The 14,804-nt window shown below is 38.2% G+C and overlaps 1 protein-coding gene across 3 annotated transcripts; it reads right to left on the bottom strand.

Annotated features, from left to right (window-relative positions):
- Positions 1-2,704: 2,704 nt before the first annotated feature.
- saal1 (serum amyloid A-like 1) lies at positions 2,705-8,984 on the bottom strand. 3 transcript variants are annotated; one of them, XM_046029416.1, is made up of 13 exons: positions 8,824-8,984; positions 7,883-8,119; positions 7,401-7,502; positions 7,076-7,159; positions 6,857-6,936; positions 6,705-6,764; positions 6,506-6,621; positions 5,965-6,133; positions 5,310-5,392; positions 4,990-5,175; positions 4,226-4,383; positions 3,971-4,063; positions 2,705-3,044 (listed from the first exon to the last, which is right to left on the bottom strand). In XM_046029416.1, exons 2-13 carry the CDS (start codon positions 8,006-8,008, stop codon positions 2,967-2,969), a joined length of 1,335 nt encoding a protein of 444 aa, XP_045885372.1. In that variant the 5' UTR covers positions 8,009-8,119; positions 8,824-8,984; the 3' UTR covers positions 2,705-2,966. The 3 variants fall into 3 exon arrangements, with proteins under 3 accessions (XP_045885372.1, XP_045885370.1, XP_045885371.1); XM_046029414.1 differs by having other exon boundaries at positions 7,883-8,082; positions 8,824-8,983; XM_046029415.1 differs by lacking the exon at positions 8,824-8,984 and adding an exon at positions 8,287-8,767 and having other exon boundaries at positions 7,883-8,082.
- Between the last annotated feature and the right edge of the window lie 5,820 nt (positions 8,985-14,804).

The raw sequence follows: 14,804 nt of genomic DNA, 5'->3' as shown, positions 1-14,804 counted from the left end.
CGAAGCTCCCGTTCCACCACATCCCAAAGATGCTCTATTGGGTTGAGATCTGGTGACTGTGGGGGCCATTTTAGTACAGTGAACTCATTGTCATGTTCAAGAAACCAATTTGAAATGATTCGAGCTTTGTGACATGGTACATTATCCTGCTGGAAGTAGCCAGGATGGGTACATGGTGGCCATAAAGGGATGGACATGGTCAGAAACAATGCTCAGGTAGGCCGTGGCATTTAAACGATGCCGAATTGGCACTAAGGGGCCTAAAGTGTGCCAAGAAAACATCCCCCACACCATTACACCACCACCACCAGCCTGCACAGTGGTAACAAGGCATGATGGATCCATGTTCTCATTCTGTTTACGCCAAATTCTGACTCTACCATCTGAATGTCTCAACAGTAATCGAGACTCATCAGACCAGGCAACATTTTTCCAGTCCAAGATTAGTCCAGAGCTCTTGCAAATTGTAGCCTCTTTTTCCTATTTGTAGTGGAGATGAGTGGTACCCGGTGGGGTCTTCTGCTGTTGTAGCCCATCCGCCTCAAGGTTGTGCGTGTTGTGGCTTCACAAATGCTTTGCTGCATACCTCGGTTGTAACGAGTGGTTATTTCAGTCAAAGTTGCTCTTCTATCAGCTTGAATCAGTCGGCCCATTCTCCTCTGACCTGTAGCATCAACAAGGCATTTTAGCCCACAGGACTGCCGCATACTGGATGTTTTTCCCTTTTCACACCATTCTTTGTAAACCCTAGAAAAATGGTTGTGTGTGAAAATCCCAGTAACTGAGCAGATTGTGAAATACTCAGACCGGCCCGTCTGGCACCAACAACCATGCCACGCTCAAAATTGCTTAAATCACCTTTCTTTCCCATTCTGACATTCAGTTTGGAGTTCAGGAGATTGTCTTGACCAGGACCACACCCCTAAATGCATTGAAGCAACTGCCATGTGATTGGTTGATTAGATAATGGCATTAATGAGAAATTAAACAGGTGTTCCTAATAATCCTTTAGGTGAGTGTATATGTACTGAATACCTGAAAGAAATTTTTTTTTAAGTTGTATAAAGTGTATTTTTTGGCTAAATGGAAGTTGTCACTATATTGATGCTACATACGATTCCAGTCAATATCCATTGTTGAACTGATTAACAGATACACATGTACTTGATTACTATGTAAAGACTCTCCCAATCTCTACACTCACAGACTCAGAGTCTCGTTCCAGGTTAAGTCCATGAATGCATAAGGCTGACACACTGTCAAATTGTCAAACCCCTTTATGCACATTTTCCGCTACGTCCTGTTCTCTGCAGACTTTGCCTGGGGGAATAACCCACAGTTCATAGTGTTGTGACGTTAAACATGGGGTTACCAGGGGAAGCCCGGAGGCGTTAAACAAAGGTAAACAAACGTGGAAGGAGGGACTAGTGACAAGCGGAATTTACATGTAAGTGTATGATTCTGTTTTGATAAAAATAAGTAAATTGATTATTTAAAAATGAACTCTTTCCAGCCTTGGAAAGTGCCATGTGCCTTTGCCATGAAGAAAGTTAAAAATAAAGTAAACTGAAAATTCCCTAACTCACAATTGTACACAAGTTCTTGGAATCATCAAAGTATATATAACATGATGTTGCAAAGTGCAGTCCCATTATACTTTATATAAGTCTGTGAGGGTTCAGGGTGTGGGCATTAAGAGTGGAGATTGGACCATTCAGTCAAAGCATCACAATTAGTTAGACGTAATACGCTGTTTGCAGTCACATGTTTCCGATGTTCAAAATTCAGGGTGAGGCAGAAAGTGAAAGGCAGGATGGATGAGATGGAGGAAAGCCGTACTGTGCTACTTATTGTTTACTCATTCTCATCTCCACTTCTGTTCTTGAGTTATGGTGTTGAATAATGGCCAAAGAACTGTTTTTTTCAGGACATGTCACAATGAAGTTGACCTATAAACTTTTGGGAAAAAAATGTCATCACTTCATTGTTTTATCCCATTAAACAAAATGCAATCATCAAAAATGGTATAACTGTTAATAACGTTTACAATTGTAATATGTACAATTATACTGCAGTAAAATTTTTAAATTCAGAAATTATCTTTGGGTGCCAACTTGCATTCTTCAGACAAAATGCTCAGAAAACGTTCGCTGACTTTCATGAATAAAGTTCCATGTTATGCGAATTAGTATATTTTTGGAATCCAGATTTTTAAAATGCTTTTTGTTGGCGGCAAAAGGTACGTTAACACAATATATTACCTAAATATGATCATACTCCACAAAACAAAACTGTCGAAGGATTTGAGTTTAAAATGCAGAATTTAAAGGAGAATCTTCCTACACTGTAAATGGAAATGTACAGTGAGACCATTCTGATTCAAAGATCTGGGGGGTTGGTCTGGTTCAGCAATTCCCGTTGTTTATTAACGGACAGAAGTATCAAAAATATCAAAATGTGCATTTTCAGTTATTATGGTAGGTATGATAATAGCCTCCAGAATTATTTAATTTTAAAACAGATAAAACTCCAATGGAAGAGATTGCATCCTGTGAGTCAACACTCAGCAGATTAAAAGATAGTTTGGAAGATGGGACTTTAAGGATTTTTTTTTGGCCTATATAAAAATCACTGGAGTTTGACAAGATGATAATGATGATTTGGTAAAAGCTTTCAAGCTCAAACTCTTTAATAAAAGTCAAGGTCACTGTCAATTATTTAATACAAAAATAGCATTCATGGAACAATAACAAACATAAAACAGTTGAATTTCATCAAAATATTGAAACAAGAAAAAGACTGTCCACTCTTTTGTCCGCCACTTGTGATGGTGCGACATCCTCATTAAGTCTCTCCAATGGAAATCCAAATAGCATGACTTAAAGCAGGAACTTTGGAGGGAAACTGAGGCCACTATAAAAAGCAGTGATGAGAGTCTGGGTGATGGCACTGATCCACTGGATGACTCAGACAGGAAACTGTTTCCTCACCATGTCTGCCAACTGGGGATCAGTCTCTGACAGCATGGAGTGCAGGTGCTGAAACTGCACAAGAGGAAGAAGGAGCGGGGTGGAAACACAATGTTTATTTTCCACACACATCTTAATTTGACTCAAGCTCTAAAATTAACCCCAAACATTTTTGTTAAACAATGGCATCACGGGCAGCAGATTGCACACAGGATGATTAGAGAACACGAGACTATGCAGAGAATGTAGTGATAACTCAACTGTAATGAGCTTAAATCAATAAATCTAATTGAGTCTATGAAATGTTGAAAAGCTATGTAACATTTTAAAATAGCGCATTTTGTCACAAACACCAAAAGTTTTCCCATTATACAAATATTTGAAACTCAGAAAAGCTGCAAAATGTAGAACATTTAACCAACTAGGTGATATTTATATCTTATAAATATTACAATGAACTTTTATTTTACAGTAAAAACCAGACAGGATGATTTATAATAACTCTTCTACTATGTCTTTATAAGTTTATACATCTATTATAAGTCTTTAATATGTCATTTAGAGTGTTCTTGTACCACAGTGGCCTGAATATTATATTATATAATACTTTTTGAAGACACACAATAAGTTCAAATAATCCTATTGGGAATCTTAACCTCATCCTTGAAGCCTTATGAAATTCAGTTACATCAGTTATTCATGGCAAGTTAGCATATGATTTTGTCCATCCCTGCAGTGATGATGTCGGGAGATGCTTTCGACCATCAGACACTCCTTTAGTTTAACCTGGGCTTCCTAAACACTGAAGGCTTTTAATATTGTCTTATATTATTCCTCTTTTTGACAACCTTGGGGTCTGTGAATCTTCTGTGTTTGTGTGGCTTATTGTGTGGGTGATTAAAGTACATACCAGGAAAAGGAATAAAGCCTCACTCCTCGTGCTTATATTAAAAGATATACATATCTAATTATATATAAACCATTTTGGAGACGCCGCTTACTGAAGTTTTAAAGTTGGTAACTAAACTGCCCGCTGCTGTTAGAGAGGTCTTCTCTGTAAGGTATCCTTTCTTCACCAACTCTGCCACAGTGCCCTACAAAGAGGAAAAACAGAATTAAGAGACACTTTGGTGGCCTTTCAAAGAGAAAAAAGCTCTGGATCACCCTTTTTGTTTTCATTTAAAAGTTGCATACAAGTATCTTAGTGAACAATCTGATCCAACAGGAAAGTTAGCCAAGCATTCTTTTGGTATTACCTTTGGAATGTGAATGCAGATGTCAGCTAGAAACTCGGCTGTGATCTCTGCTAAAGTCTGGAGCTGTTCATCTTTTGTCTCTTCTTTGCTGGTACCGTCGTCTTTGCCCTGACTGAGGTTCTGAAGCACCTGCAAAATGGTTCCAATAAGAGGAAGACCTGGAGGCAAAAGACACAGATTTCCTTTAATGGTTTTCTATAATATTATCGACACTACAGATGAAAGATGTGGCTGCTGTTTAATTGCTTTAAGATTCCAGGGATGATGTACAGTGGGACGTATTTGATTTATGGTGTAATTAGAGCGCACAAAGAGTTACAATAAACATAAAACAAGAAATGAGTAAGGTCTTAAATTGCCGATCTATGTAAAAAAAATAAAAATAAATAGTGTGTCAGCTATGAAAATTCCAAATTTACCATTAAATATATTTCTAATACCAGAAACCATACAGTTAACACTTAATCAACATTCAATGTACTACATGCATTAAAAAGGACGATCTCAGGGCTGATGTTGGTGTGGAGTTGATACTGTAGTATCCAATATTTGTGCATTTGACTCATAACAGTTCAAAATAGCACTGTAGCAGCAGGACAGAGGGTCAGTGACCTTCTACGGGGAGAGCAGTGATTGGTGGTTATGTAGGGACTGAACCCTTCTATAGAATTTGACCTCTAACCCCTCAAGAACAGTGTCAAGCGGGTTTCTTCTCAACACATCATCGCAGCATTATTGTTTGGACACCACAATACAAAGCTTACTTGTGTCACTTCTGCTGCGCCACTGATCTTGGCATCTGTGAAGAGCCAGCAGCACAGAAAATGCCTGAACCAAAATGCTCTTCTGCTCTTGCAGGACAACTGGGAGATCATTAGGCTGGCAGAGGTCCTCGCACACAACATCACAGAAAAAGTCCCAAACTGCTTTGCCAGGTCCATCAGGGGCAGCTGGAAGAATTAAACAAAGTCTTGTCTGCTGAGAGGTCACTTCAGTCTTGTGTTAAATGATGGTTAACGTGTTTAACTTCTGTAATGACGTGCCAGCAGCTGAATTAAATATAAACTGTCCTGATCACACTTACCAAACGCCTGAATGCCCTCATCAACGGTGGTGAGGAGTTGGAGGGCGTGAAGGTAAACCTCTAAGCCATTCGGACACTCTGATCTGTGAAAACAATTTAATTCTGTTCAACCAGGGTTACCAACATCATCAACATCACAAGTACCACATATTTAGTTTGACCTCTGCTGTATCAGACCCACGATAAAAAGATATATTTTTATAAGATGCTAATCATTTTAACTAGTATACCACTGCATAGCATCTAACTAAATATAGATATACAAATATGAAAGAGAGTGACTGAAGGCATTTCATCAAGACAAAAGTAATTGTTCATTTAGTTATGGCCATAATTTAGGCCTGCAAATCCTCCTCAACACTGACACTATGATCACTTAACATATGTACTCAGCACTTGCACACTGGGTGCCTTGAATTAAAAAATGTCAATATTAAGTTAAGACAGCAAATGTCTTCAGTATGTAAACTGTGTAACTGGCTTTCGTATTCACAAATTACCAGCAGTTTATAATCTCTCATCTGTGGAAACTGACTAAACCAGTTCTCAAGTTGCTTTCTGTGGAAAACTTTTCCCATTGAAAGTAAATATAAATCACACAAACGCTAAAACCTCTATAATATTCTCCGTAACATTTTTAATTTCATATTCCCACCGAAGCTGTTTGGCTGCCTCAAGAAGACATGAGGCCACATCCAGACGGCTTTGGCCATCATCATCGTCCTCCTCTTCACTTGGCTGAGCTGTGATCCAACTCTTCATCAGCTCTTCGTCAAGGTCAAAGAGTTTGTCAACCAGCTCTCCAACCTTCTCAAGCAGGTCAGCTTTAAACACAGAGAGTAACTATTTATTATAACCATTTTAGAAAACAGACAAAAGATTGTTGCACCTCTATACAAGTTACTACCACCTGTTAATCAATGTGTAATCAATGTTAATCAACTGTTGCCAAGGCTGTATATCGTGTCACCACACGTACATGTGTATCCTTGTTCATATGCACAAGATAAACAGACCTCCTCCTAGACAAACAGCTTCATAGTGCTACTAGAGGTCAGAATCCACAGGGATCATTTCCGATAAACAGCTTACTGGGACTTGATGTAAATCATCTTGGTATGTCAAACAGATATTTACTTTTTCATACACATTTCATCAGATTATTATAAGGGAAGGAATGAGTAAAAGCACCGTACTGTTGGTAGAACTGCACATGATGAAACAGAGGTTGGTGCGCACAGATGTCTGCTGTTGTATTCGCAGAAGCCACAGGGAAAAGACATCTTTTTGAGAGACGCAGGTCAGCAGCAGTCTACAAACATCATCACAAAAGATGAATACTTCTCTCGCAGCCTCTCAGTCACACATCATGTTTACAGAAAATGCAAATGTCACCTGCATGTTTCCAGAAGGGTCGGAGGATCTGTATCTCCAAGAAGAAGCAACAGCACAGTGCTGTGGACAAAGAGGGAGTTGCATTGATTAGAATGAATCACAATAGTATACAAATTATATAAAAAGGACAATTACAGATGACTTCTACTCACCCTAAGTCTTCATTTTGGCTGAGAGTCAGACAAGTGTCAGGAAAACAAGCAATGTTCCCGAGGATTCCCACACAAATTTCCTTGAGAAGCAAAGGTAAAATCTCTTAACTGTCATGGTGATTCTCAAAGCCCACAAATACAGAACCAAAAAAAAATGTTATCATTACATAGGATTATATTTTGACAGAGAATGCATAAGCTGTCAAGGATTTCACTCACAGTGAGACGTGGACAACGAGATTTGGCTATCACCCCAAGAAGGATATCTGTAGCTTTGAATTCCTGCAGAAAACCAGCCACGTCCTAGATATAGTTGGTAATAAAAAGCCATTAGTGAATATGTAAACCTTCATATGATTGACTTCTAACTGCAACATACACTCAGTTGCCAATTTATTAGGGACACGTCGGCCCTGCAATAAATCCTACCTTTATGAAGTTTATGTTGTTCAGTTTTATTTGAAACCGTTTTAAAGGTGTTGATTCAACTTGATGATGAGGTCAAAGAATGCATAGTGTATGGGACACAAAAAAACATTTCTACCTTATCCATGGCCATATCCCAGACTCTACATAGATCTTCCTCATCATCATCAGAGAGCTGCATCTGACCTTCTGAGTCCACCTCCGAATGCTCTGTGACCATCTGCAAGACATGGCCATTTTACAAACACGAAGAAATGTCAGCTGCATCAAACAGTGTGCAGCAGAGATTGACAGCACAGAGGGACAATTTGTTATACATAATGATGTTCCTATTAATTTGATATCAACTGACTTGATGTGTAGTTGGAAAATTGGCTGATTGGAAAAGGGTATTGTTAAATATGTGAAGAAAATAAACGCAACATGTTGTCACAGCCTGGTCTCCAGTACACCTGTGCTTGAAACGGTTTACATTACTGTAGTGAGGTTTGATGGAAACAAGTTCAGATTATATTTAGTTGCAATTTTCCCCAGAACCCATAAACTACTACAACATGATATCTCACTTTCATTTTCAAGAGCTTAATTAAATTTGCCTACATGGATGAGATGAGTCAGGGTGCTGAAAAGCCAGTGCTTGCTGTAAACGGTGTCGCCAATGGCGTCCAAATCTTCGCACTCCTGTCCATCGGCTGTGACTGGGGGTGGTGATGGGTTACGGTCCATTACTGGAGACTGTATTCCAGTTGGAGAGGAGGATCTCTCAGCCCCCTCTTCCTCAGCACCATCAACATTATAGTCTTGGGGAGGGGGGGTAACAGAGTAAAGGATGAAAAACAGTGGCAGGCATTACAATTGGGTGATATGATTATACCCTGACGAGATTTTGTTATATTGCTTGCACTAAGGTAGCGAATATCTTAGGTAGTATTAGACTACAATGAGCAGCACTGCTTTATGAAATATTGGATGTACAGGATTTGGGCATTATTGTCATGACATACCTTGATTTGACAGATCTTTAATTCACTGGGCTTGCAAAAACAGACATCCCATTTTGTCCTTGTACCTCTAGCGGTTTAAATTACAGCCCAGAAAATCTTCTATGTCTCGGTTTACACGCAGTTGCCAGTTTATTATGCAACGTTAACGTTACACCAAGCTAAAACAATTGCAGCCCAATAGAACAGCTCTTTGTGAAGGTTATAATGTTATGTTTTGCTGCAGCTGTTCATCCTTATTGTTATTTTCGAGGTAGTTGTAGTTTGTGGTGGTGTAGGTGTAACGTCCCCGATAAAATGGCAACTTTTCACAAAATGAAAAGCTTAATCATGACATAGAAGTTCATGTCAGAAGAGATCGATTTTGGCTCCCAACAGTTTTAAACAGACTCGACTGTAGGATTTCTGCAGACCATTTAACACCCTCCGTTTAACAATTGTTAACTTAGCTAACGTTAGCAGATTCAAATGTCGCTATTATTAACGGCAAGTTGCTATCTGACGTAGCTGTCGTACAGTACTTCTAGCATGTCAACTCACCCATAGTGACCGCTCTCTACAGACGTAACTAGCTGGTAAATAATAAACGCAATATCATCCATGGATATCATCGCACACTTTTAAATGATAAGTCTCCCGACGACATTTCAAAGAGCCTCCATTTAGACCAAGCAATAGGATGCGCATGCGCGGACAGTGTATACAGTCTTCTTCTTGTGGTAGACCAGCTGAAGTTCAGAGTGCCGCCACCTGCAGTGCGCAGTGGAAATGACAGGCAAATAAGGGAGCCACCAGGTTGCCACGTGAAGATTTAAAAAAATAAAAAATCAATACAGTAACAAATATACAGACATCCAGTTACATTTTACATTGCCAGAAGCTCAAATTAAATCCAGTTCTTCTATAATATTAAGACACTTTATTGCTTTTTTATTTTTTAAGAGTTCTATTGAGGTGCAGTAGTGTTTCAGTAGTGTTACAGTTCAACTGTAAACCGATTGATGCAGGGTTTGGATCCAGTCCATTTTGATTTGTGGATATGGAATTTTCCAAGTATGATGAGGAGTTGCACAATATAGTTAATATTGTCTAGACCATGTAGTACAAAATATAACATGACATCAAATACATTAATCAGTATACTTTTACCCGTTTTTCTGTTAAAAATAAAAATGTTCCAAATTTTTCCAAAATGTATGTTCACAGTGGTAAAAAAGATGAAATAGTTTCTGTTTTTAAACTGCAAAAATCACAGTTATAATCAATGTTAAGTTTAAATCTTTGCAACACTTCTTTGGCGGGGTAAATACGGTGCAAAATCAAAAAAGTTTAGTTCTTTTACCTTATTATTAATACAATGTTTATTAAGAATAGTACATGCCTTTTCCCACTGTCACTCACAATAGATGACCAAAAGAACTTTGCTGCAGAGAGTGTGGTATAATCCAAAACATTTCTTATATGTTTGTTACTGCATGACATTTTCTCAATATTAATTCCGTCTATAAAAAAAATATTAGAAACAATGTTTTTTTCTGTGAAATAAACATTTCTCAAAAATTTAAGAGGACGTGCCGGAATAGTGTCAAAAACAATGGCATATTCTTTGGGTGTGATTGGAATCTTGAACTTTTCAAGGAATTCTGAATATGAGAGTAACAAACCATTCTTGTTTAAGAGTTGTCCAACTTCCATTGTCAAACCATGAGCGATAAAACAGTGATTTATTTTTGTACAAGATGTCTTTATTATTCCAAATAAAGTATCTATGAGGACTGAAGTTATGATTGTGTAATAGTGTCCAGTCTAAAAGGGCCTGCTTGTGGAAGTTAACTAATCTAATCGGGATTTTGTCTACAGAAAAGTTACATTTTAGAAAGAAATCTATACCACCAGTAAATTTAAACAAGTATGCAGGAGAAGCATTCCAGATACTTTTGGGATTCTTCAGAAATTCTATAATCCATTTAACTTTAAAGGTATTATTCAGTATACTGAAATCCAGGACCTCCAGACCGCCTTGTTTTAAACTACCTCTAATAACTTCTTTTCTTAGATAATGGTACTTTTTTCTCCAGATATAATCATAAAGTATTTTATCTAGCTCATTAATAACATTGGTTGGGACGATAAGTGATAAAGCCACATAAACAGACCTAGATATCTCCTCTGCAGGGACGTGCACAGACATTTTGGTGGGCAGGGACTCTAATGAAAAAAAGGGCATTTTTTTAAAACAAGACAAATATGTTAACTCAACAACATTTTTACTTTTCTACAAAATAATCAATTCACACAGAGACCACGGTCTTCTTTAGTATTCACTAGGTTTATCACAGGAGCAGACGACAGCAAAGCAAACTATGCCACGTGTTTTCTATGCTACTGGTTTCAAGTATATATTTAGGACTTAGTTTCATTAATAATTTGTTTATTTTTCACAAAGCAATAAATCGTTTCAATTATTTAGGTGTTATTGGAATACATAACACTTCACACAAATCTTCATACTAAACTGTGGCATTGCGCTGCAGGAATAATTAAAATAAATGTTATTTAAATACTTTTACTTTTTTTTTCACAAGCAAGATGCCAAATGAGTAGCTTCACACAGGTGAGCAACAGAATACTGAATTGCCTGAATACATTAATGTATCGATCAAATACTTTATTATTGTTGCTATTATATTACATTTACCATGCACATGCACACACACACACATGCACACACACACACACACACACACACGCACACGCACACTTACTGATGGTGACATGGACTTAGTTTCACATTTGAGGGAGGGCTGTCTGTATTATATAAGGATCTATCAGCATACAACAAACTAATAGAATGGAGCGTTATTAGATGAGGAGCCTACCATCAAAACTATGAAGTTACCCCTTAAGGCGCTTTTTCATGGAGTGGTCAATTTTGAAAATTTGGTTTATTTTGCTTCCATGTCTTCTTTTACTGTAATGGAAATAAAACTTCAAGAATACACCTTTAGATGGTGTTGGTTTTAAGCCTAATACCCTCGAACTATTTGCATCTGTAGTTTTATTCTATATCAACCAAAACAAGCTAATCTGCAAAGCACATTTCAGAGGAAAATACTCTTGATTTAAGTCATTAACTGGGGAAGTTCTGTGGTATGTGTGCAAATTGGCGTATTTTAATTAGTTAACGCCTAATTTGCATATCAATGTGGCGATTGTGATGACGTTATTAGACACAAATGTTACTGTGTTCACCTGTAGTGTCTCCATCAGTACATTAGGTTGTATGGCCATGAGATATTGCCTTAGCTAAACTTCAGCTAACTTATTACATTTGCTCAGCTCATGAGTCATGCGTTAGTAAGACACAGGCCTAAGCCAATATTGTCATCTGTTTAATTAGCGGTAAACTCGAGGCACTGGTAGTTTAGTATTTTATTAATCACCACGCATCTCCACGCAAGCCAAGAAAAATACTGCTGGGAGAGAAGCTGGAGGGGCTGCTGTCTGTCTGTCTGTGTGCTGCACACTGGTTGCGCAGTGAGATGCGGAGCGAGAGGGAGAGAGAGAGAGGGAGAGAGAGAGAGAGAGCGAGCGAGAGAGAGAGGGCATCTGAACTCCAAAGTCTCATCTTCCGACCTGATAGCCTATTTAGATTTTTTTCCTTTTCCTTCCTTTTTTTTTCTTAAATTTATTTGTTTGACAGGGAATCTGTTGCAAACAGGAATAAAAATACTGTATATTCATTTATTTAAAAAAAAAAGCATCCCAGAAAAAAAGTTTCTCTTGAAGAAGAAAAAGGGCAGGTGCTGAAGCCCCTTTTGATGTCTATGTTTGCACGTGCTTGCCCCTCTGCTTTGGATAAAAGGACCCTACCATAGAAATATCTCATTAACCATGAGTTCAGTTTTAATTTAGTTTTTTCAATAATGGGGTCAAAATTGGATTTATATCGTTGCTCTACACTTTTACAGATAGAGCCCAAGTAGCTTACCTTATCTTGATTCCATAACAATCGCATAGATTACAGCTTTTGATTGGAAACAAAACAGATTTATCTAGATTCATCTTTAAATCTGAGACTTTAGTAACTCATCAATAAAGAATATTGCTTAAGTGACTTGGTTGTGGTTTTTCAAAAAAAATGCAGTATCATCCGTTAATTGACAAATTTTAAAATCTCCAAAATCTACAGCCCTTATTCCTAAAAAATCAGATTTTTTGACATGAGTAGACATTATGTGGGTGACTAACATAGAGATATTGAACAACCTTGTCTAATACCAGCCACATGTGAAGTGCATTATAAGGTACAGTTAGATGTTTTACTAACCTTAAATAAGGGCCACCAGTGCTATCTGAGTGACCTATGGGACATTCAGTTAAAAAAAACTACACCAAAGTGATGATGAATTTTAGCAACTTGTAAGAAAAAAGTAGGATATGCCAAGAAGAAAAACTATTCAAACTGTAGCCTATAACAACAATAACTACTACTAATGAAATAGTAGGCTATGGTTGTCTGTAAAGGTTCTCAGTCCTACAGGTCATTGTTATCCAACGAAGGTTGAGGTCAAGGGCAACTGGAATTTGTAAAAGAAAAACTGGAAGACGTTTCCTCCCTTATCCAAGAGACTTCTTCAGTTCTGACTGACTGGTAGGGAAACTCAGCTATTTAACCTCTGTGGGATTGTTAGCTAGGATCGTCGATCCTGCTGGTTCGTTAGTGCTCTTGGCTGTAGTAACGACAGTCGTCATGGTTGTCAGAACCACCGGTGGCCAAGTCTGAACAACCATTGTCACCTGAGGCCAAGTGGAAATGCTTGTTCAGTTTCCTGGGAAGTTATGAAAGGACAGCATTGTAAGTGGGGGATGAATGGTGGCGTAGACCCCCTCCTCTGTTCAATGACGGCTTCTCAACCCAGGTGTAGATGGCTTCCTTGACACCTCTTTCAAACCATCTATCTTCTCTGTCTAAAATGTGCACCTCGTGATCCTCAAACGAGTGCCCCTTGTCCTTCAGATGTAAGTAAACTGCTGAGTCTTGACCTGAGGAGTTAGCCCTTCTTTGTTGAGCCATGCGTTTGTGTAGTGGTTGCTTAGTTTCCCCAATGTACAGGTCTGTGCATTCCTCACTGCATTGGATTGCATACACTAGATTGCTTTTCTTGTGTCTGGGTGTGCGGTCTTTGGGGCGTACCACCAATGTCTGTCTTAGTGTGTCCTTGGGTTTAAAAAACACAGGGATGTGGTGTTTTTTAATGACCCTTTTCAGTGTTTTGACCAGCCCTAACAATTCAATTCGCATCCATAGTATTGGGGCGGTGGCAGAAATTAGCTAGCTAACAGAGGACATGGGCACAGAATCTAATTGAAGAAGATATACTTTATTTATTTATTTATTGATGGACCCATTGTCATTCACTCCGCCTTCCGCTGGTGAGTTTCTATTTTCTGCTAAAGAAATTTAGGGCCATGATGCACATACGTAAATATAATTTGGTGAATAACACAGCACTATGTTTACTACAAATTTCTAAATGTCAGTGCTAACCAATCACAGCACAACAGGGTGGATTTTGAGACAAATAGGTGGGTGAAAAAATTAAGCAGCTAGATTATATTTATTTGTTTGTTAGCTACCACCGTCCCAGGATTGTTTGGCTGTTTTACCCAAAAATCTTAAACATTATACAAATAAAAATGTTCACCTTCATCTAGACTAATAATAGTAGTGTTAAGTGGCCATGTAATAATTACTAGTACTGAAATGATTAGTCTAATAATCGATCAGTCAATAAAAACATTACAATCAAAATTTATCTGCAGAAATTTTTAAAATAAATCAAGACAATTTTTAAAGTGAAAAATTATAAATAATAAATTACCTGCTAACAGTTTTTCACAATTATGTGATATTTAATATAGGTCAAGTGATTTACTGATTAAATGAGAAAATAATCAATTTGATAATAAAAAGTAATTGCTACTTGCAGCTCATAACTTTTGATCACAGCCATTACTTCAGCATTAGCATCAGCTGCTAATGACTGGCAGTGTTCCCAAGGAGCACATCTAAGTAGACATGGTTTCTGTGTGTTTTTGAAACAGCACATATGGTGTTGTCTTTGCACACCGTCCTGTAAACAGAAATGCTTGCTCTGCCAACAAGCGCCCAAGCCAGAGAGAAGGAACAGAACCACCTGAAGGGGGCACTTACAGCCTGTGGATACCCTAAATGGACCTTTGTGAAGACAGCCACAAGATCCAAGAAGAACAAAACTACAGGGGAGGAGGAAAAGAAGGTCAAACGCAACAACATTGTGATTCCATACGTGTCTGGAGTATCAGAGAAACTCAGGAGGATTTTCAACAAACATAACATCCCTGTGTTTTTTAAACCCAAGAACACACTAAGACAGATGCTGGTACACCCCAAAGACCGCACACCCAAACACAAGAAAAGCAATCTAGTGTATGCGGTCCAATGCAGTGAGGAATGCACAGACCTGTATATTGGGGAA

This window comes from Micropterus dolomieu, linkage group LG18 (assembly GCF_021292245.1).
Source record: "Micropterus dolomieu isolate WLL.071019.BEF.003 ecotype Adirondacks linkage group LG18, ASM2129224v1, whole genome shotgun sequence".
NCBI lineage: Eukaryota > Metazoa > Chordata > Actinopteri > Centrarchiformes > Centrarchidae > Micropterus > Micropterus dolomieu.
Note: the sequence above shows the minus strand (reverse complement) of the source record. Positions and strands in the feature narration are given on the sequence as shown.

Excerpts from the sequence above, each read along its gene's own strand:
- saal1 (XM_046029414.1), bottom strand. Across the intron at positions 4,384-4,989 it reads GCGCAGCAGAAGTGACACAA|GTCTTCCTCTTATTGGAACC; the intron begins GTAAGCTTTGTA and ends TTTTGCCTCCAG. Across the intron at positions 3,045-3,970 it reads TTACCAACTTTAAAACTTCA|TTTCAGCACCTGCACTCCAT; the intron begins GTAAGCGGCGTC and ends CCTCTTGTGCAG.